The sequence below is a fragment of the Helicoverpa zea genome, chromosome 13, assembly GCF_022581195.2.
Source record: "Helicoverpa zea isolate HzStark_Cry1AcR chromosome 13, ilHelZeax1.1, whole genome shotgun sequence".
NCBI lineage: Eukaryota > Metazoa > Arthropoda > Insecta > Lepidoptera > Noctuidae > Helicoverpa > Helicoverpa zea.
The window spans coordinates 3634725-3659074 of record NC_061464.1 but is presented as its reverse complement, the minus strand read 5'-3'; the positions used below and the strand labels follow the sequence as shown (position 1 = coordinate 3659074).

Sequence of the window (24350 nt, the reverse complement as noted above, 5' to 3'; positions counted from 1 at the left end):
TTAATATCATGGGTCCTTTTCTTTTATCACGTGTTGGTGAAGTACCTAAGAATGTTAGTTTATTTCGTATATCTAAAAATACATCCGTTTTAAAAATAGATATGGGAGCCTAAGTCTTATCTAGTGTACTGTATCCGTAAGAGTGTGGTATCTAACCGGGTTGCGATACCCTATCATCAACTATAAAATGCTGCTCTGCACGGAAAGCCCGTCTGTTATTTCAGTTTCTACCCATTCGCGACGAGTTTAGTAAACAGTAGCACATCAAAGAAAAGTTTTTATAGTCCCGTATCACACACGTGAAAGTTGGATGAGACAATATTTTTAGATCCTCTGATGCTCTTCTGTGCTCATCGATAAATAGATCATTTTAAAATGAAACCTATTTGAACCTAAAAGTATTGACAAGCCGATATTGATAGAAGAGAAACTTAAATCAACGTTTTAGCAAAACGTAACGATTGAGGATAATAGGGCAATAAGCATTTGCCGAAAATAAAGTCTGTTGTAATTTCCTTTCGCCAAAATATCTGAATGAATAATTTCTCACGAATAGCAGTCAGAAATTGCGATGGAGAATTACATCACATTTCCTGCGTCTGTCTTATTTACAATGTTGAGATACAAAACGCTGACTTATTAATTCAAAGTGATGAGCACAAGCAGCGATCGTATTTTAATTTTATTAGTCGTAGATAGGACAATGCGACTGATAGCCACGTGATTTACTGTGGCCCTGATAATCTTGAACTGTAAAGGTTAATTGTGAGTTTTTCGTACAGAGCGTTTACCCAATGTCTCACACATGTCTCTATTAATACACCTCTATTGGTATGCACAGACTGAGTGCCACCACGTGCTGTGTAACGGTAAAAATACTAAATATGCACAACTACGAAGTTTCGTCCATCGACCGTCTACACTGTAAATTGCTGCTTCAGAATAGAGGTAGTGTATAAATAAGGGAACATTACCGTCAGTGTATCTGAAGTGTGAAGTCAGTGTCGACGGTCAGACTGTTTTGTTTATAAAAACGTGAGTCGTGAGACACGTGACAGGATGTCATTGGATGTGTCTTGTGCAGGCAATGAGCAGAATGTCTACTCGGAGGAAATTATTTCATTTGCCTTATAAACTTTTTTCAGTCAGAAGCTTATAAATTATAAAAAAATCCTTTCACACAAATTTTCTTATTTCAAGTCGATTGGAAAGAAAATAGTTGAAAATTCTGATTGATCATATTTATCTTTCAGAATTTTCCATTACCTTTAACTGTCTTCAAAGGGTTTCAAAAGGGTCAAAGTCCTTTGTAAATTATTATTTTCAGTATACAATCAGAGCGGTTTTTTAATATACCTTACTTTTATTACCGATCCATATCTGCCCGATAAACAGACAGCACTATAAGTACGAAATAAATAATGTATTTATTGTCATTACTTGTACAGAGTAGGCATTCTGCGCTTGTAACTTTACATTGCGATCAGTCCGTGCGTGGGTAATGTAATGTCATAACGTGGTATGGTATCGTATTGTCCGGTTAGCAGCGTGGAGCAGATAAACAGATTCTCGTACTCTTGTGATCTCTGAGATAGAATGACATTCCATTTTACCCGACTGCTTTGAAGTGTGATGTTTTTAGAGTTAAAGCGTAAAATTAGTCATATTGGGAAAAGGCTTGGCAGATAATGATAGTACACTTGAGGAGTTACACAAGAGACTTTTACGTTTGTAGAGTAGAATTTTCCATGAGATTGATTTTCCCTTCAGCTAAACTAACTCTTACCCCAATTTTAGACTTGTAAGCTTGCTTCCGTAAAAATTACGTACGTAACTTCTGTAAGGTTGTTGTAAGGCCGACCTAATCAATAATAGTCTGGAAATCGATATGTAATGCAGGTAGCTCATAATTTGAAAGCATAGCTTTTAGGTCATAGTTAATGTGTTCTAGACTTTTCCATCGCGTGATCGGCCCCGTTACGATAGGTACAATAACAATAAACGGTTTAGCGATTTCGTGAACGTTTCGATTCACCTACATATTATTGGGTTGTGGCTGTCTACCTAGTTAGAATAATCCTTAGAAAAAATAAGCACTCACTTCTGCTGACGGACCTAGGGAACTACGTCCCGCATATGGATAAAAAGTGCCCTATGTTAATCATCTGCCTAGCCTTTTCCCATCTAAGTTGGGGTCGGCTTCCATTCTAACCGGATGCAGCCTAGTACTACTGTTTTATAAGGAGCGATAATGCGATGCCTATGTGACCTCCTCAACCCAGTTACCCGGGCAACGCATTGGTCTCTACATATGTTATTCTGTTTTAATTGCTGACAAGTTTGAAAACTAAGTCTAACCGGATGCTTTCAATATCCTCTAAAGCTTGGGTTTCCTAGGAAAGCGGTGCCGTCATATAGCGACCGTACTATTACGGACGCAAATAGACGGTCGTCTTTACGGTGATGACATGTGGAAAGTTCCACGGCCGTTTTAACACACCGTCATAAACTTTTTGTTAGTTGTATTATACTTACTAACCTGTTTTATTTAATATTTCTCAAATTTCACGACACTAATTTTGTTTTAGTTGACTTTTTCTATAATCTTTACTTTTTATATTATTTATTGCTTCGTGGTTACGAACGAAATCTAATAAAATTTCATCGTCCTCGCTGCTCCAAGAGTTGGAACTCATTTTTTACGTTGTTCCGAAAAAAAAACACAAATACAGATTAAAAAAGCTTCACCGCTTTCAATAAAACGTTCACCAAACCATCTGACACCGTTAAGACGGCCGTCATGCAAATGGCGGCACCGCTTTTTGAAGTTACGGTGTACGTTACCGCTCTCTAGGAAACCGCCCCATTTCGTTTACATAGACAACGTTCTAGTGACGTCATTCACCGCTGTATTACGGCCCATGGGCGTAGCCACACTGGGGCAAGCTGGGGCAGTTGCCCCACCCTGGGCCCTGGCTCTGACCTATTAGGTGTCTGATTAAACAATGTTTTTTTTTACTAACTCTAACTAACAACATCAACAATCATTATGTAGTATCCGTAAGTTATTGCACAAAAAAATTGTCGACTTTAAAAAGAGAGCGATCAAAACAAAATGCACGCTCGAGTTCCCGAACGTGCGCGGTGCGCGCGACATTTGAAAGCGAGCCGTATTCCCTAAAAGAATAGGTGCTATGTGGCGTAGCGAGCCGATCCGTCCATCTAATCCAAAAAATAATGCATTAAAGGAGATGGAACTGCGAGATGTGATCAAAATTTCTGAAATGCAATTTTATCCTAGTGTAAAAACCGCGCTCGCTATTTTTCTTGCCCAGCCATGTACGACCTGTACAATAGAACGATCGTTTAGCACAGTGGTTCTTAATCGGGGGTCCGCGGACCACTGGTGGTCCCTGGAGGCATTCCGGGTGTCCGCGAAGCTTAGCTGCGCGACGTTGCTATACGCTAGACGAACCGAGCACGAGCGAAGCACAAGCGGAGCCGTCGTTCGCGGCATGAAGTGTGGACGTACAACGAACCTACAACAATCACTGTTCTCGAACGTAGTTTTCTGCAGTGAGTTCGCGGCTCTTGGCGAATATGGTTGATATTAATAATATTGCAGTAGCCGCTGCTGTTGCAGCCAGCCAAGTATTTTTTATTTTTTTTTACAAGGGCAAAACCGACAACAGGCGGAACGCAGCCGAACACGAACGAAATGCTCGCAGCGCGCTCGTGAAGCTTGTAATTTGGTCCAGACTAGACGAATTGTGTTCGGCTCGTGCTCCACTCGTGCTCGGCTCTTCTAACGTAGGCGCAGCTTTAGGTATCTAACTTTATTTATATCGACTTATCTATGCGAGCGAGGGGGTTTTCGTATGGACGTAAATCGGGTGTGTCGTACCTAGTCCCCCCATACATGAAAATGTATATCTGGGCGACATTTTACGTAGTTTTTGGTTTGAGTCTTAAAAAATAATTAAAATTTCGCACTCGCTTCGCTCGCGTATTCAGAAACTATATTATTTTTGTATTTGTCAAGAAACAAAAAGTTAAGTCCGTTTGGGCTAAGTTTTACGTAATATTTGGTTTAAGTCCGATAAAAATTTAGCGCTCGCTTCGCTCGCGTTTTCAGAAACTATATGCCCTTATTTTTGTATTTGTCAAGAAACAAAAAGTTAAGTCCGTTTGGGCTAAATTTTACGTAATATTTGGTTTAAGTCCGATAAAAATTTCGCGCTCGCTTCGCTCGCGTATTCAAAAACTATAGGTATGCCCTTACTTTTGGCTTTTGTCCTGTGTGTGATTGTTTATTATCTGTACCAGAAAATATAAACCTCTCAAATTAAAAGATTAACAAGTTTGAGATTAACGGCTCAAGATACAAAAAGTCGGAGGGCCCCCGCCCTCCCCCGGGGTATAGGTTGACTGCTGCCCCACCCTGAGCCCAAAGCTGGCTACGCCCATATACGGCCGCTATATGACGGCACCGCTTTCCTAGGAAACCAAAGCTTGAGCATTTGATTAACTTTGAAGTTGTAAAACCATGCGTGATAGAAATAACGAATCACAGCCTGGTCAAGTCGTTAGTGACACTCCCATGGTCCACAGGTAGTGGGACATACCTACGCAGTGGGGGTGATTACAGGGTGCGTGCGGGATTGTGACAGCTGTCAAGACCGTCCTTTCTGTTACATCATTTACACTCTACAGCTAGAAGGGCTGTAAAAACGTGTTTAAAAATTCGATTGTATTTATTGCTTTTCATAAAAGATTGTATTGTTCATGTTGTTATACAATATTGTACAAGAACTCCGTAGTTTATCTCTTATCAAGTTATCATACTGTTATAGTTGTTGCAAATGGTTTATGTGACGGTACTTAAACCTATTTGTTGTTAGAAATTAGAGAGTGCCATAAACTTCGAGGGTTGGAAATGTAAAAAGACTAGGATTACCTATGAACTATGAAGGTACATAGTTAGATACTGGAGAAGATCCACAAACTTGAAAAAATCGTAAACCTACATTTTTAGCGTTTTAACTGTGTATACAAATCTTGAATTACTCATTCAATTAATCGTATAACAATGATTATTTAAAGGTATTTCCTTATTTCAAAGCCGTAATCGTTAAATTGATCGACAGCTTTCCAAAATCCGGGCTGAGTCAACAAAAGCATGGTTCGTACGAAGTTCGAAATTATAGGTTCACCTTTATGAATAACTTAGTAGTCAAACAATGGAATAATGAGAACCTACTATTGAAATTGGTAGTGTTTGGTTTCACGTGTAGATACGTATAGACGGTTCAATACCTACTTATGTCCATATATTTTATGGAACCATTTTTTGTTACTACATGAAGATTATTTATCTGAACACGTTTTCAATAATAAAGTAGGTAAGTCTGCCGACTTTATTATCAGGTGAATACTTAAATCACTTATTTGGCGTCAAATTTAAAAAAGACGAGTTTTTTACTCGGTAAAAAAATTCAATCCATTCTGACATAATGTTGTAGAATGTGGAGTGTAGAGAATAGCAGTAATCTGAAAGTTTTCTAAGACTCGCTTTTCGAATATGTATGTTACATAAACATGTATAAAACACGTGAGGACTTTACCCTCACGTGTTCGGTGACATAAGAAAGCGGCAGTGGTTAGTCCAAACGGTGCCAGTGCATTGACCTAGTAATACTTGCAACGGCAACCAAATGGCTTGCTAACTATTTACTAGCATGCGGCAATCAGCCATGTGGGTTATTGCATCGGATCGCTATAGTTTACCGTATAATGACCCGATTTTATTTGACTTATTCGTCAACTCGCCCACGTGGCCGAAACGGGAAGATTAAATACTTTGATCTACCATCTCGTCTGAGTAATTTTAAGCGGGTGAGTCGGGAAGCGGGGTGAACTTTTTTTGTGAAGTCTGTGTCTAAAAAATTACCTTCTCAGATCGCTCAACCATAACTTATTTCCTTAATATTACCTACTTTACCATGAATAACATAAGTTCACTTTCTCTGATATAATGTTTCCCGAAACAGCTGCTTATTTTTTATTTATATAACGAAGCAGGTTGTTGTCAGTCAGGTACCTGTGGTTAAAACCCGTTTCGGAGACAACATGTTACGATATAATCGTCTTCAGTTTATTTGGTTCATACAAAATGTGATAGCTTTTTTGACATTATACCTAAGTAGTCCATAATATGTTAAATGACTTTAGGAAGAAGAAGAAAGAAATCCAACAATAGCAATGTAAAACTTATATTTATCCGTGGAATCCAAGTTTGGGACTCTTTTGTGGCGTGGCAGATCAATGAAAAGAAATAGTAAAAGCTAAGAAAATAGTTACAATATGTCTATGTAGGTGGTATACCTATACCATGTCTTTGTTTGCATGTGCTAAAGTAATTTTATACTTATTCGTGATATGATATGAAGTGACTTCTACTGAAGCTGCTAAACCACACTCTGATTTAGACTTTATTACTTTTGAATAAGGTACATAATAGTTGGCAGTCAGTTTGCGTCACAAGATTCCAGACTCAATTAATTTACACCGCTAAATGGACTCTGTTACATAAGATAATAATACCAATTAGAAGCGTCTGTTGACTTACACATAGTGTTACAATATCTATAATAAACAAATTTATTGTACCTAAAATGTGGACTAATATAATAAAGAGGAAAATTTTTTTTGTTTGTTTTTACGTGCCCTAAAGGCTCCAAAACTACCGAGCCAATTTAAAAAAATCTTTCAATCGAAGCTACTTTTTTCCCGAGTAACATAGGTTATATTTTATCCCGGTACAGGCAGTAGTTCCCACGGAACGAAAGTGTAGCCACGGCAAAATGGCTACTAGGAAATAAAGTATACTTACTTACTTACTTAAGGCATTTTTCCCAATACCTTCCTTAAAAACCACTGAGCTTCATTTATTTACATTACCATTGCTTCTGTTTTCAGATTCGATGAAAAGGAAAGCATCTCAGGCGTCCAGCAGCTCAAGTCCTCGGTGCAGAAGGGCATCAGGGCGCGTCTGCTGGAGCTGTACCCTCACTTGGAGAATTACATCGACCAAGTGCTGCCGAAGAAGGATACCTTTAGAATTGTTAAATGGTACGTTTGAATATCTATGTGCAGTCATTTTCAGAACAGGATAAAAGATACTTACAATTGGTTTATCTATTCCTCTCTGATAAACTGGGTGACTAGATTCGAAAAAAAAATGTAATCAGGACATCTGGGAATCAGATCAACTAGGTGATGTTAATTAACAAAATTGACGATTGAAGGTACAGTATGTAAGGACAGTATGACAAAAATTTGCTTCAATTACGGCCTGAGTGATATACCCACGGAGGAGAAAAGACTAGATATACCTAAAACTTACCTTTGTGTCCAATGATGGTGATATCAGGAGTCTGTCTAGTTTAGTCTAAAAAAACAAATTTCGAAACCCCCATCAATCTAGATCTTATTTTAATATTGTTTGTTATAATTTCCAGCCACGACCACATCGAGATTATGGTGAACAGCGCAGGGGAGCTCCTCTTCTTCCGACAACGCGAGGGGCCCTGGATGCCCACCCTCAAACTCTTGCATAAGTGTAAGTAGAAAATATTTAAGCCTGGTTTCTCTGGTTACCGATAAAGTTCCTGTAAAACCAAAAGTTATAGTTTACCTGTCAGATAAGTTCCTGACAGGCTATCGGAGACTATATCAGTAACCGGAGCAACTGGCAATGAGTCTGCTTATTTGTAAATTACACCGCACCTATAAGTATTGAAAGCTTAAGGGGCCGAAAAGACCACTTCACATTTTGGCATATATCAAGTCTCACTTGAAGAGGGCGGTTATTGCTACGCCATAAGTGAGCTTGATACCTGATACATTTGGGTACGTTTATTTCTATAACAATTTTAGGAAATAATACAGTAAACCAAGAACCAGTTGCACTTTCGACCTATGCGTCACCTATATTAGTGCAAGAAATTATTTATGTCTTATGGCATCTATTTGAATGCTTCAATGCATTACCATAAAAATCCTACCCTTAATCTGAATAATATAGATAACTAGCTTCTGCCAGCTGTGTCCCGTGGGAATTACTCTGCGCATTTTTTAAAATTGGTCCAGTTGTTAAGACCAAAACCAACCTAAAAAATATTTACTTGTCGAATTAATTTCTTCAATTCTAATATTCCAGACCCATTCTTCCTACCGATGCAGCAAGTCGACAAGGGTGCTATCCGCTTCGTGCTCAGTGGGGCTAACATCATGTGCCCGGGGCTCACGTCTCCGGGAGCTCGCATGAGTGACGTGGACAAGGGGCAAGTGGTTGCAGTCATGGCTGAGGGAAAGGAACATGCTCTAGCTGTGGGATGCACTGCGCTGTCTACTGATGATATGTGAGTAACTATCAGTCACCAGTGACAGGCATTGTATAAGGCCTCAGTGGTCTGGTCTTGGCCTACGCACATCGGGTTTCATCGGGCCGAAATAGCTTTGCAGGTTTTAGAAACTTTCACAGTATAATATAATAATATGTCCAGCGAAGTTGGCTGATCATCTTATATGTATAAGAACAGCCGCCGTGGCCGAAATCGGCCCTGGAGGCCATTACATTCGCGCGGACCTATTGGCATATTGAATTTATATACATAGTAGATAAGACAGACTGGGTTGACGAGGTCCGATAGGCAGTCGCTCCTTGTAAAACATTGGTACTCAGCCGAATCAGGTTAGACTGGAAGCCGACCCCAACATACTTAGTTGGAAAAAAAAAGGCTCGGAGGATGAGTAGGCAAGACAGATAAGCAGAATACTTGTCAATTTAAAAAAAAATCGCGCTGTAGAAACATATGTGTGTGTACAAACTAGAACTTCATGATGGAACATCGTATCATAGCAGCCAATGGACTTCTTAAAAAAGTTTTAATTATTTTTATGTAGTTTTTAAACTATCATTTATTGTTTCAGAGCTAAAGTAAACAAAGGCGTGGGTATAGAAAACTGTCACTATCTCAACGACGGCCTGTGGCAGATGAAACCAGTGAAGTAATTTCAACTTGTTCTCATTGTGTATGCTTCTATGTAACTTAAAAAACTAAACTAACTAAATAAATATAAATCTCTAAAGGGATTCGTTGTTTTTATTCTTCTAGTTATTATATTATTACCTACCATAAATAAAGACATTTAAAATATAAACCACTAGTCATTTTCCAGCGGTTTCAACCGCGTCCCGTGGGAACTACTGTCCGTACCGGGATAAAGTATAGACTATAGTCTATGCTACTTGCAGATAATGTAATTTTCTAATCGTGAAAGAATTTTCGATTCAGTAGTTTTTGAATTTGCCCATTACAAACAAATAAATATTTTTTTTGCTCTCTATAATATTTGTATAGATTAAGCAGATAAAATATATTTAAAATTCGATTTAAACGTGGTCACATTGGCGCGCATAGTATATGACGTCAACCACAGTAATTGACGTCAGTCCAGTCAGTCAGACTTCCGCAAGTTCGTGTCAACAACGCGAAGAAGTGTTTGATTTACAAAGTTATTGAAATACTAATTAAAATAATGCTCAATGGGTTATGTAATTGTACAGTCAACTTCAGGTCAGTGGTAACAGTTTTATAGGAAAATCGTACTTATTACTATTGAGTTAAGGTGCATGACAGTTACCACTGATGTGCGGTCTACCGTACTTACGTCGATTTTACATGTATTTTATTTTTTAACTGAGTTTCAAATACAAAGCCATATTAAGATTTTCAATCAAACGTCTAATCACATACTTATCCACCAATAAAGTTGTGTTTTGGAAAGTTTGGGCAATTTTATATGGACCCAGGTCAGGTTGATTATGGGTTGAAACTTTATTTGAGCAACAAAAACTGCTCTATCGGCGGTCCGGGAGGCCGGGACCCAGAGAGGGAGAACTTATTGCTTGTTCATTTTAAGGCTCGCCGGTTTGCTGCCGCCCGGTCGACGTATTCATCGACCGGGCGGCAGGAAATTCAAAGAATTTAGGTGTGCGTATCGTAGTGCATGATTGTAATAATATGGACACAATAACTAAAGCATCTTTCCCACACGAAACGAAATGGTTAAGTTCATAGGCTGTCTGTCTTATGCTACCAGTTACCACTTGTTATGATGTTTTCGGTTGTTGACGGTTTATAATGTTTTGCCCATAGTAAAATCATAATAAAAAATTAAGCCTATAACCTATAACATATGCTTACATTTCCTGGGCATATGGTCTCTATTGAATATACTTACCGGCCAATGATTCGCCCACGTAACTTTACGGCTCACTCAGTCGGCTGCTAACTAATTGTGTTCCTACCGGGGACACAGCCTAGTTATATGACCAACTATTTTCAGTCAATCGCCAAGATTTATATCGTCATTATTCGTCATACAGGGATGTCTACAGAGAAATAATAAACAGCGACTTAAAATTAATAACTAAAATAACCACAGGAGAATGTATTGAGAAGGAAATAGAACATCTTAATATTACTATTCACAAAGCTGCTACAGTTGCGACCCCTAAAAGGAAAGGCAAAGGTATACCATTTCAATATAATAGTTACCCACAGTACATCAAAGACAAAGTAAAAGAACGACGAAGGCTTCGGAAGATATGGCATTCTACCGGCTACCCAAGTGACAAAACACAATTCAATAAATACTCGGCAGAACTAAAAAACCTCATAGATACTTTTGAAAATGACAACATGCAAAATTTTTTATCAAACCTTAGTCCAAAACTGGACACTAACTACTCACTCTGGAAGGTCACAAAAAACCTAAAGCGACCCAAAATTCACACGCCACCAGTGAACAACAACAAGGGAGGTTGGGCTAGATCGGACCTAGAAAAGGCAATCACTTTCGCGGAACACCTAAGCACAGTCTTCCAGCCTTTGGTCAATACAGAACACCAAGAAAATCCTAAAATCAAAGAATTCCTAGAATCACCAACCCAATTGTGTTTACCTCTGAAAAGCACTGGCCCTAAAGAAGTCATAAGGGAAATTAAAAACCTACAAGATGGCAAAGCACCTGGGTATGATAACATTGATGCAACTTTGCTAAAACATCTACCTTTCAAAGGTATCATGAAACTGGTTAACATGTTTAATGCCTGCCTAAGACTGCAAATCTTCCCTGGCCAGTGGAAGGTCGCTCAGGTAGTAATGGTACCAAAACCGGGCAAACCCCCACAACTGACTGCCTCATACAGGCCTATTAGCCTGTTGCCTGTTATTGGAAAGCTGTTTGAGAGGATCTTGCTGAACAGAATCAAAGGCCACCTTGACTCAGCGCTGCCTAACCATCAATTCGGATTCCGTGAAAAACATGGAACAGTCGAGCAAGTTCACCGCCTTGTAAACAATATAAGTGGAAGTTTAGAAAAAAAACTATACTGCTCGGCTGTGTTTCTAGATATTAGTCAAGCATTTGACAAAGTCTGGCATGCAGGTCTCCTGTACAAACTAAAACAGGCTCTCCCCCATTGCTTCTTCCACATCTTACAATCGTATCTGGATAAAAGGTGCTTTCAAGTGAAACAAAACAATGAACTGTCCGGCCTGTACGAAATAAAATCAGGAGTCCCACAAGGAAGTAAACTGGGCCCTATTCTCTACCTCATATTCACCGCAGACATCCCAACCGACGACCACACTGTGATTGCCACATACGCTGACGATACTGCACTAATGTCATCTCATAGAGATCCGGCGATTGCCTCCCAGGCCACTCAAAATCACCTCGACGAACTTGAGAAGTGGCTGAAGCAGTGGAAAATTAAGGCAAATGAGACCAAGTCCGTACACGTCACATTTACTTTGAATAAAGAAACTTGTCCTCCTGTTAAATTAAACAATAAAGAGATCCCACAGGCAGAAAACGCAAAATATCTAGGAATACATCTAGACAGGAGACTCACTTGGCAAAAGCACATCTGGGCAAAGCGATTACAACTAGATGAAAAACTCCGTAGTCTAAACTGGCTGATTGGGAGAAACTCTCAATTAAATGACAGCAGCAAAATGATGGTATACAAAGCAATCATAAAACCTGTTTGGACCTACGGCATACAACTTTGGGGAACCGCCAGCAATAGTAACATCGACATACTAGAAAGGTTCCAAACGAAAGCACTACGTACCATGTATGGAATCCCAAAATGCATCAGCAACAGATACATGTACCTCGACCTGGGTGTTAATACTGTCAGACAAGAAATAGCCATGAGCAGCGTAAAATACCAGCACAGGCTGGCTGATCACGTTAACGAGCTAGCTAAAAAACTTAGCGGGGAAGGTGGACAACAACATTATAGACTTAAAAGACATGACATCTCTAACCTAAGCAAGAGATTCAACTGACACAGAGAGAGTTCATAGTACTGGAATACTAAATAACTGTGAACCTCGTTTACGACATTTTGCTCTGACACAGCTCAGTCAAACGAATGGCTTATTGTTCTAAAACAGATTGCCAGGACGCAGAGTAGACACATAAAAAAAAAAAAAAAAAAAATTATTCGTCATACAGACTAAAGGAGATGGCCAAATTTTCATAGTAAAAAAACCCAGAATCGACAGCAACGAAATGGGTACCAATGGGTTCATTATGATAGACCTTTGATGGTGCCAAAAAATCCAGTCTGTAATCCATGGGGTATAGGAGCTATATCATATTTTCACAAAAATAGGTTATGTTGAATTTATGTTGATTTTAAAGATTATTTGCATAAAGGGCCATAAAAAACATGGTATACCTACTAACGTTATACATGCGAAGAGTAACATCACCATAGTTACAGAGTTCGCCTGGTAGGTAATCAAAACGTCTTGAGTTTGAGTTTTGACCCCCACCCATTGCACTATTGACATGAACCACTCCAGATACCTACGACTAAGTACCGACCTTACCTACTTGAAGAGGTTTCCCTGTTATGTGTAAACTTCTGAACTGGCAAAGGTTAATTAAAAAAAAATAAAAGTAAAAAAAAATGTTTTTTTTTTTTTTTAGTTTTTAATCATTATTCATATTAGTGAAAAGTTCTCGTCAATGCGAATAATATAAGCCCAAACACGAGGTAGTTAATATTTACCATTGCCGAGTTCCCTTGACCTTCTCTCTTCTCCATCATCAGGTCAGCTCTAAACCATCACTCGTGTATAATAGTGCTATAATAACAGACATATGTACACCTGAGTGTAAAGTTTTTACCCTATGCGCAACTTTTAATGAACTGCAAACAGAAAAGTTAAGTTTTTTTATGTACTAAAATCTTCTTGAAAAAAACCTTGTAAAAAGAGAACCCCATGGTTTTTAGATGATATGAAATACTTTTTGTAATCTACACATTATACTGAATCCAATCATACATACGAAGTTTCTGTCGACTCTGGGTTTTTTTTGGCCATCTCCTTTCAAACAAACATTTTACTTTTCATTATTTTCTAAATTCCCGCCAAACTGGTCTCCCCGTTCCGTTTTGACACAAATCATTATCAAAAAATGCTGTTGTAATTATTGTAATGCAAGGCAATCATTATAAAAGCAATTAAGGATGAGTTTGACTATCGCATAAAGTGACGATGTAAAATTTTTCTTTAATTTATTGTTTTATGGTCTGTCATCACAGCTGTTCAACATTATCCACAATCTGATAAAGCTCGGGCGAACTTAGTTCATTCAGAACATGTTAGCAACGCAAACGAAACGGAACGCAAAACGCATATTGTTTTTAAAAATGGCGGCGGCACTTGTTAGTTCGTCTCGTCAGGGTAAATAAATTACTTTTTAAATATAAATCTTTATGTTTTAAGCTTTAATTGTGTACTAAGTGGTATTAAATAATCATATTTAATTTTTGAAATTGTAAAATAATGTTCTTTTCACCGATAAAAAGTTGTTTTGTGTGACGTTGCTATCAGCTGGTTGTGAGTTGGTTTTCAATATTTTTGGCTAATTAGTGGTAAATAGCATATCTAATTAAATGTTAACTGTGAAAACAAGTAGTCAAAATTACTTTTATTAGACCTTGGTGCACAATGTTATGCAATAAAGCTGCTAAATATAAAAGTTCAAAGTTCACTCTGTTTTGTTTTGATGGTGTTTTTGTTAATTTTTCTTGAAACTTTCAGTGGGGAGGCTAACAAAGGCTGCAAGCAGGTTGTATTCGGATGCTTACCCTAAAATAACGACTCATTACACTATACACCCAAGAGATAAGGATCCAAGATGGAAAGGTGAGTGATAACCTTAAGTTCAAATTATCTACAAAAATAAACGTCACAAGACCTTGATACCATTAACTCATCAGTATTATGAAAAAAGTATTACAAGTAAACACGCGAGATCGTAAAAGGAGATTGGTACACATTATTTTGACTTTGGCCTTCAACACCAAACAAGTGACACTCAGTAACAGAATTCATATAATTTTGTTTTAGTTAGGTGTCCCCTTTATTTATTTGATATTAAATAGATTAAGTAATGAGAGAAATTAAGTAATGAGCCCTAAGTTAGTCTACATGGCAACAATACTATCAAAATAATATCTTATCTCACACTTATCTTGGCATTGCCCCATGTAGGAAATAATTAATTTCTTATGGATTTTGACCATCTGCCAACTCTCACATACCCATATTGCTACAGAATTTAATATCAATTGAACTTTGAACCAAAAAAAATTTGCCTGTCCCAACATATTTGGAAAAAGACCATGCAGTCAGTTAAGATAATGATATCTTAATATTACAGAATGACAAATAAGCACAGCCACAAATGAAGGGATACCTAATAGTCCAAAGTTGTAATGACAATCAATAAACAATACAAATACAAATAAACACTCCTAAATTACCTCAAAATACTCAAACATACCTTATACAAGTTTAAGTCTACCTTTAAAGTCCTTTTGTTTTAACAGCATTGTATGTGAGACAGAATGCTGTTAGAGCGGCCTAAAATTGAGGAGCCTCTTTCACCTTCAATGTAATCTGTCTACAGAACCACATGAACACTAATAAAAACACTAAGAAAATTATGGTACTAAGGAACAATAGGTTATGTAACCATGTCCTGTACTTCTAGACATCAGCATGGAAAGAGTAGCGGAGGAGACAGACATCCTCATCATCGGTGGAGGACCAGCCGGAATGAGTGCTGCCATCAGAGCTCGCCAGATCGCAGAGGAAAAGGGAGCTGTAAGTTGTCAAAGTCAAGTTTATGAGTGTGTATGTCCATTACTTCTTCATGTGCAAACAGCAATTAGGTATATACCTTTTTTGTCATCAGAATAACATACAGGCAACTTTGTATCCAGATGCAAGAAAAAGGTCTATCACAAAGCTGTTCCAGCTACTGGTTGAATCCAGTCAGATAAATAAGGTTATAAGTTGTACAAGAAACCCTTGAAGTATTAATTACATACATGCGGCTTCATTCTATTTTATCCGCATTCCGAGAGAACTGCTTACCAAACTAATAAAATATAATACCATTTCCAGTCTACTTATATGCCAAGTTTCATCCCAATTGAGTCAACTGTTTTACTATGAAAACATAATTATTTGATAAATAGCTTCAGCCCACAAATATGGATAATATTATGCTTTTATTGTCATTTATTTATTCTTGCACATATTTATTACATTTTTAAATATTAAATATAAAAATAAAAAAACATTTAAAAAATAGGTTGCCACCGATATCGGGCACAGGGTCCAGGTACCGGTGGTTAGGGTTCCAGAGACAGAAACCTCCTCACAATACGTGCCGTATCAAGGAGTACTGCCTTCTGAATCAGTCCCTGCTATTATCTGATATTATGCTTATCATTATAAAGTAAAAATTCCATGAAGATATGTTTCTTTGTCTATTTATTTGGTAGGTGGAGGTGTGGTGTTCTTATCAAGTTACGTCATCATTAATTATATTATAATCTGAAAAGTATTTCGGTTGACCTTGTTTATCATATATGTAAATAATTATCATATTAGGTTGTATTATTCATTTATCTATACTAAAAGAGGATGAATGAAAAAACTAAAAATTCTTTCAAATTGAGCATTTTCCTTGCAATAACCTCATTCTAATTCTGTGCACAGGACAGCAAACGATCCGTTGCTGCTAGGAAAATGCTCAATTTGAAAGAACCCTTAGCCCTTAGGCCTCTCTTATTAATACAACACTGCCCACGATGCCCACAGTGCAGTTTATAAATATACAATTATTTGTACAAACAACGTCATTTACAACACTTCATTTAACCAAATAACATGTTCACTATTACAGGAAGTACGAGTTACCCTGCTAGAGAAGGCAGCAGAAGTCGGAGGCCATATTCTGTCCGGTGCCTGCGTGGACCCCATAGCTCTGAATGAGCTGATCCCCGACTGGAAGGAGAAGGGGGCTCCCATGAACACTCCAGTTACTGCTGATAAGTTTGGTCTGCTTACTGCTACTGGAAGAATTCCTCTGCCAGCGTTTAAAGGTAAAAATTTATAAAGTAGATGTTTTAACATTTTTAAGTTGTGTGTTTGTGTAGTAATTATTTTAGTAATTATTGATATGTGCCTTGTTGACTAAAGAAAAAAGGTTTATAACCAGTGTGCATCCTATTGACTCCATCAATCTCATATCAGGATCTCAGTTATGCTTTCATGATGTATCTAAGACCATGAAAGCATAACAAACGAACATTGCCTTCTTTTTTTACTGTCTTACCAAAAAGGTGGAGGTTTTCGATTCAAATCTTTTTATGTTTTCAAATGATTTTTTTCAAATGTTCTTTCTTCCAGGATTACCAAACTACAATCACGGTAACTATGTAGTTCGTTTGGGACATCTTGTGAGGTGGCTGTCGGAACAGGCTGAAGCTGCTGGTGCCGAGGTATATATCAAATAATATCAATGATGCTTTTTGTATATAAAGCTAGCGGTTCTATACATAAAAGTAAATATAATGTTAACCTTCACAGTCTTTGTTGGGATATGTATACTTAACTTACACTTTGTTGGGATACGTATTCTTAACATATACTTAATTAACTTACCATTTAAATTAATTAAGTACTCATTGTATTTGGCCTGTCTCTTTGAATAAACTTCTACAAGTACTCTGCTCAACCCTCATCACCTCTTTAAACAATATAATCTCAATGGATTGAACTGAAAACGATAGTTGAAATTGATGTTCGACCCTACGAAAGCTATAAACCAAGACATTTTAGACTGACATTACCATTTTACCCCACTACCCCAAAAAAGAGGAGGAGGTATTCAATCCTTACTAAATATTTTTTTAGCATTATGATATACCACCTGTCACCTTATACAGATCTGGCCAGGATGTGCGGGCGCCGACCTGATCTACCGCGACGATGGATCACTGAAGGGCGTGGCGACTGGCGACGTCGGCATCGCTAAAGACGGCAGCCCTAAGGACATGTTCGAACGAGGCATGGAGTTCCACTCCAAGATTACTATCTTTACTGAAGGTAAGATATGAATGATAATAGTAAGGTATATTGATTTCATATTGATTTCTGACACTTACGCGAATATTAGACATTGAAATATTAGACATTATATTTAGAATATTAGACATTTAGAATATTAGATATTTAGAATATTAGACATTTAGAATATTAGATATTTAGAATATTAGACATTTAAGGTACTTTATATGGTACATGAATTAATTGTTATTTAGTTTTTATAAAATGTTATAACCTCTCTTTGCATCGCGAGTTAATAAATACAATGGACTGTTAGATTTCGCCCAAGACTTTGTCTTCGTCTTATAGGATCAGTGTCTCACACAAGGATAAAAAGTATAATATCTGTCCCTCTTCAAAGTACTGAGTATCTCCATGTCAAATTACATCTCAATAGGTTAAGCCGTAAACTGCTTCGTGCTCACTCCATAAACTTTTAAATAGAATGTAGAAACATTTATATGACTTTTTAATCTAAAAAATATTGATTAAAATTCCTAAATATACACCTGCTGTGCGTTTGACTCTGAAATATCTTTTAAATTGCAGGTTGTCATGGTCATCTCACTAAAATGGTGTCAAAGAAATACAACTTGAGAGAGAAAAGCGAACCTCAGTCATATGGTATTGGACTTAAAGAGTTGTGGGAAGTCAAACCCGAGGTAAGTCTCCTAGCTTTAGGAATACCTGATAATGCTTCCAAATAATATAGCAAACTTTTACTTAGGTATTACTGTTCCTACGATTTCCTGATAGAGAATAGAAACTTTTTACCGGGGATTGTAGAAAAACAGTTTCGAAGAGCTCGTTATTAATTATTAGAAGCCATTTTTAAATTAATGCTATTACATACGCCACAATATTAATTCAACATTTTTTTTTGTTAGACACCCAATAATAACCCTTAAAAATTAAAGTCTCAAATATGAATCAAAACCAACCCATTACCTAATCTATAATGTCTTTAATTTCAGAACCACAAACCCGGTCTAGTAGAACACACAATAGGCTGGCCTCTCGACAAGAACACATATGGAGGCTCGTTCATCTACCATCTCAACGTGGCTGAGGGCGAAGCACCCCTTGTGGCTACGGGCTTCGTAGTGGGCTTGGATTATAGCAACCCTTACCTTAGTCCTTTCAGAGAGTTCCAGAAGTTCAAGACTCATCCGTATGTTAGGCCTATGTTTGAAGGTAAGATTTTCAGGTTTTTTGATATTGCAAATTTCTGCTGGCGCTGCAGGGTATTTGGAAAGAGTAACCGCGGCCCTGGCACATAAATGGCTTAACAAGGAACATGATGTGTTTTAGTTAAGACTCTGATACTCCTTCACGCTGCTTTCACAGACTCAGAGGGATTTCTCACATTTCCTATTTTGCTAATTGGGTAGACTATTACTAGTAGGTGGCGACCTAGAGATATGAAAGACAAAAACATGTTCCAACATTAAATAAAAATGTGAAAGACATAGTTGTGTTCGTAGTAGGCAGTAAAGCAAATATCATGTATTAACTTCTATGAAGAGCCTTGGAACACCACCTGGCGGCGGAATCAAGCATCTTCCTCGCCGCATCCATTCATTCGCACGGACTACTGGGTGTTGTGCGAAGCTAGTCTTATGGAGTAACTTTATCAAGTCCAATACGTCGCCACCGCCGTTTGCGACGTGTGTCGTTTGTGAATCTTCTTTACTGTTATTTTCGGTGGTGAATCTTTTTTCCGGTGTTCCCATCTATAAAACGGCATTCCTAACTAACACCTTCTACTACACAGACACAACAAACACTTTAACTAACATTTTACAGGTGGTTCCCGCATAGCGTACGGCGCCCGAGCCCTGGTGGAGGGCGGGTGGCAGTGCCTGCCGCTGCCGGTGTTCCCGGGCGGCATGCTGGCGGGCGACACGGCCGGCTTCCTCAACGTGCCCAGGATTAAGGGCACACATAATGCTATGAAGAGCGGTGAGTCATTTTTTTTTGAAAATATTATAGGACATAATTTTTTTTCTAACAAATGGCCCCATATCTTTTTTTCTGTAATTTGCATTGTTTTTTTTTTTTAACCTACACAAAACTGGACTATAATAATTATGTATTAAAGAATTCAGGTCAATTTTTTAATTCAGTTTGCAATTTGTAAATTCTACGATTATGTAAACCCCTGTCTGACCCGTTAAGATGAAATCAAGTACCTAAATCAGATTCCAATAACGAATTTTTCAGGAGTATAAATAAAAAAAAACTCAAAAACTTCATAGTAAATATTATAAAGTATAAAAATACTAAAACCACTTTGCAATATGGGTACAATGCCTTTGGAAAGTCATTAACTTAAGTACAATTGAAGGCTTCATCAAACGTGTCTTACTTTACCTTTGATTGAATGATAGTTTATTTAATCATGTATTTTTGGGTCCATTATTATGCATTTCCACCCTTTTTTAAACCCAGAAATATTGTTAAAAACATAAACTAACATATTGTCAATACCCCAGGTATGTTAGCGGCGGAAGCTGCGATGGACCTCATTATATCTGGCGAGGCGACGCATGAGAAAGGAGTCGTGCCCACTCAGTACGAAGACAAACTTAAGGAGTCGTTTGTTTATAAAGAACTTAAGGTATTTACTGATATTTTTATATATCTTTTTTATGTGTGTATGATAGGGTTAAAAAGAGTGATTCTTTGGCCCAAGTTCACCGAAAACATAAGCGTCCCTTTTTCTTAAAACAACTGTTAACTTTGAAAATTGCATGTGTTTTTTGAAATGCCTGAATAGTAAAAACTAAACTTTGCAATACCTCGTCGTGAAAATACAGCGCCTCGTATTATTTTTGACTTTTTAAATGTTAGCTTTTTATGTAGATTCTCTTTCACGCCAATGTGTTAAATTATTTTGTCAATTGAACCCTTTCATCATCATCATTGAAATACATAGGCCTAAAAATCACAAGAAATTATATTTTACTGAAACTGAAATTTGAAATTGTAATTTTTTCTAAATATTTAGTTAATGGCCCACAAAAAACATCTATTTACTTAACAATAACTTGAATTCCTGTAAATTTTAGCAAGTCCGCAACTGCAGGCCATCGTTCCACACGTCGCTAGGTCTATACGGCGGCGTCATCTACTCCGGCTTCAGCACCTTCACCCGCGGCATGGAACCCTGGACCTTCAGCCATGGAGGTCAGTATTATAGAAGTATAGATTAATATGTTTTATTATCATACTTCTTGCAAATTTAAAATATGAAGGCTTTTTTTTACGACGTCAAAAATCATCAAATGATGATCCCCTCCCGCTGTGGGTTAGCAGCGGTGAGGGAGTGTCAGACTCTTACTGACTAAAAACCATCGTGTTCCGTCATAGGCCTTTTATGTACCAGGGCCGCGGTAACTCTTTCGAACAACCCGCAGCCCCGGCAGGCCTTGGCCCTGCTGGGCCCCGCTGGGGTTGCTGACATCTCTTTGACTCACGCGTGGAACAACGCGCGCCGTCGACACGGGTCTGTCGTCTAAGCAGACAGAGGGACGATGAGCCACCCGAACTCACCGCCCACAGACCCACGCCTACGGTGGCCGGGAGTCATCTCGCGACACCCGGCGCCCGTAAAATATGAAGGCTCAGTTACTGATAAACTGTCAATTAGTTATGTGATAGTTAATGCTATCTGATAAAGTCTGCTCATAATTCTGCCAGATACAGCTACCCTTGATATTGATAAGTCCCTGATTGGATGTCAGAGACTTTATCAGTAACCCATTGAATCTGACCAATAGTGTTGTGTTTGTGGTTCGGATACTCTTTATATAGATTTGTAGCAAATAAAATATTAAAAATAATATCGTCACAGGTGCTGATCACGCTCGACTGAAGCCGGCTAAAGAGTGCCAGCCCATCGAGTACCCCAAGCCTGATGGCGTCATCACCTTCGATCTGCTGTCATCCGTCGCACTCACTGGTAAATCTATTTAATACTACCTATCCCTCGTGGTTTCACTCACGTTCAAAGGGATCTACTGCCCGTAAAAGGATGGGGATAAAAATTATCTTGTCATTCTCCCAGTTTAAGCTACCTCACCACCTCTTTCCAGCGAAATCAGTTAATTTTTCAGTAAAATAGGGCAACTAACATGACTATTTCTTTTGCGTCATACATGTAGATATTACTGGCCTAAAATCCATTCAATGGTTTTTGCGCGACTGAGTACCAAGCACCCATACATATTCTTGTATACTTTGTTATTAGACATAGAATAAATACACAATTATAACACGACAACCGCAGCCAACATGCATGTTCATTAAACAATCTCATGGGAATCAAACCCGTGATCCCCTGAACGGTATTGACCTGTAGCGTTTCGTTTCAGGCACAAACCACGAGGCAGATCAGCCAGCACACTTGACGTTAAAAGACGACTCGGTGCCCGTCAAACAAAACTTGGGCGTCTATGATGGACCCGAGGCCAGGTTCTGTCCAGCAGGTAAGATATTATCTGCCTAACTTTTCTCATATTGTGCTTACTTTATAAGTTTTTCCCCTGGCCTTAAATTCTAGGCATCCAAAAGAAAAAGTCAGTTTAAGCAGTACACAGCCTCCTAGGCTGAACTGCGAGATGACATACAAAAAAACTTATGTTGTGATCGGCTTCCAGTCTAACCAGAGGTAACTGAGTACCAGTGTCTCGTGGAGCGACTGCCTATCTGACTTTTCACTTACAAATGTCTTTATTCGTGAATATAAATTACATTTGCTTACTTATTTATGAGATTGCTATTCATATTATATTAATCTACCTACATATATAACTATGGTTTCTAGGATTAATTTATAATAGTAAAATTGTTTGAATGACAGGTGTATACGAATTTGTGCCGATGGAAAGCGGTGACGGACAACGTTTGCAAATCAACGCGCAAAACTGCATACATTGTAAGTGAACACTATAATATTATTACGAAAAAATAACTATAAGTATTTTTTTGAAAACTAAAAAAATAAAATTACTGACTATTTTTGCCATATTGATAATCTGAAATTAATTTGGAAATCAATTCAATGACTTCTTTTGATTAAACGATTATTATTTGTTCATATATAAATCTAATTCTCCTTTTTACTTAATTCTCGAAATGTAACATCAGAACAAATATGCTTTTGTCCAATACAAATATATGCATCTGTTTTAATACTAAACCTTTTAATTAATATCTTCCTAGGTAAAACATGCGACATTAAGGACCCGTCACAAAACATCAACTGGGTGGTTCCTGAGGGTGGTGGCGGTCCCGCGTACAACGGAATGTAAATATATAGACACTGCCGATAACTGAAAAAATTATGACCCAAATAAACCTGATCATTTTGTTAACAGACTGTATAAACCAAGTACCAAGACGGTTGAAATCTATATATAGAGAAAACGACTTCAATGTCACCTAAAACCGTTTTTCTAAGTCTGACACACTATGCTGAAAACCGCATTAAAATCGGGTCAGTTAAATGTCAGATAATCGCACACAAACATATACCTACACACACATATGGGTCAAACAAAATAATTAATAACAAACAACAATTGGCTAATATGTTTACTCAATACTTTGTTCCTAAAAATACGTAACTCAAAGGTATTTGAAACAGAAAAGTTTCCTTTTTTCTGATTTTAACAAATATCTAAGGCATATATAAGAAACAATGTACAGTTGTTTGTTTTTCCCTAACATAATAAAATAAAATAAAATAAAGGCATATACCGAATAGAATATTTAAAGTCATTTAAGTAAGTTATTTACTTTTAAACTTAGCAGCTTTCTTGGTTTATTGTCTGGTTAAATAATCGGGTGTAGATATATTCTGTGTGAGTGTATAGACGGGAAGTATAGACGTTTTTAGTATAATTAAGTCTGTATTAGAATAATCATGTAAAATAATTTGACTATACAAATCCTTATGTATTTGGTATACAATTAATTGGTAATATTTTTATGACGATTTTTTACACTTGTATAGAGATAACTGATAAAGCAGATTAATGAATTATTATATTCAGCAAATATAAAAAAGTTTTGTAATTTTTCTTGCGCTTAAAATGCAACTGCGCAAAATTGCGCTACATTTAGTAATGTCTCTCGTTGTTGCGCAACTTTTGCGCAATTGAGATAAGAATGATGAGTGTTAAAAAGCAAAATCATCTCATCATCTATTGTGGTTACTTAAGGAAATCGCATAATTTATAATGTGACTTATCCTGTATTAAAAAAATGAAACAATGACAATTCTGTCTTCTAACGATATCTTCCAAACTGCCTCATTACGCCTAACTTGGTCAAAAGCTCGACAGTACTATTTCAATTAAACTAATTGTACAATATATTTATGAAATGTAAATATTTTTGTAACTGTTTTACGAATCTGTAAATATATTTAACCTTTTTTTAGACTGAAGATAAATAGTGCTGCTATAACGACTTTATAAGACTCGATGACTAATGTCTTATAATGACTCAGAATTTGTAAAACCTCTTATAAATATTAAAAATATTGTTTATTTGCCTTTTGCAACCATTTTGTGGTTTAACTTCAGTACAAATATGGTGCGGTATGAATCTATATCTGCTTGAATAAGAGTGTCTGAGGAATTCCCAATTAGTATATAAGTGTTAATTTTACATGGAGAATCAAATAAATTATATTTTAAATATATACCTACTTGAATTTTATTTATTTATCCTTTAGTTCACCACATGAACAAACCACTACTTCTCACTATAGAATAAAAA

General features: G+C 37.3%; 2 protein-coding genes across 4 annotated transcripts in view; both read left to right on the top strand.

Moving 5' to 3' along the window:
- Positions 1-9157, top strand: part of LOC124635569 (malignant T-cell-amplified sequence 1 homolog) — a 31545-nt gene extending 22388 nt beyond the window's left edge. For both annotated transcript variants that reach the window (XM_047171492.1, XM_047171491.1), the window contains exons 2-5: positions 6979-7131; positions 7521-7621; positions 8222-8423; positions 8995-9157. In XM_047171492.1, the coding sequence (XP_047027448.1) occupies positions 6979-7131; positions 7521-7621; positions 8222-8423; positions 8995-9076 (538 nt within the window). In that variant the 3' untranslated portion in view covers positions 9077-9157. The remainder of the gene's footprint in view (positions 1-6978; positions 7132-7520; positions 7622-8221; positions 8424-8994) is intronic.
- Positions 9158-13684: 4527 nt separating this feature from the next.
- LOC124635698 (electron transfer flavoprotein-ubiquinone oxidoreductase, mitochondrial) lies at positions 13685-24273 on the top strand. Of its 2 annotated transcripts, none has more exons than XM_047171648.1 (15): positions 13685-13838; positions 14199-14303; positions 15154-15266; positions 16357-16555; positions 16863-16954; positions 17402-17561; positions 18111-18223; positions 18536-18755; positions 19368-19523; positions 20057-20181; positions 20633-20750; positions 21418-21525; positions 21938-22051; positions 22426-22500; positions 22788-24273. In XM_047171648.1, exons 1-15 carry the CDS (start codon positions 13754-13756, stop codon positions 22874-22876), a joined length of 1872 nt encoding a protein of 623 aa, XP_047027604.1. In that variant the 5' UTR covers positions 13685-13753; the 3' UTR covers positions 22877-24273. The 2 variants fall into 2 exon arrangements, with proteins under 2 accessions (XP_047027604.1, XP_047027605.1); XM_047171649.1 differs by lacking the exon at positions 13685-13838 and adding an exon at positions 13875-13994.
- The last annotated feature ends 77 nt before the right edge of the window (positions 24274-24350 follow it).

Excerpts from the sequence above, each read along its gene's own strand:
- LOC124635698 (XM_047171648.1), top strand. The coding sequence starts at position 13,754 with ATGTTAGCAACGCAAACGAAACGGAACGCAAAACGCATATTGTTTTTA. Across the intron at positions 13,839-14,198 it reads TGTTAGTTCGTCTCGTCAGG|TGGGGAGGCTAACAAAGGCT; the intron begins GTAAATAAATTA and ends TGAAACTTTCAG. Across the intron at positions 16,556-16,862 it reads TCCTCTGCCAGCGTTTAAAG|GATTACCAAACTACAATCAC; the intron begins GTAAAAATTTAT and ends TCTTTCTTCCAG.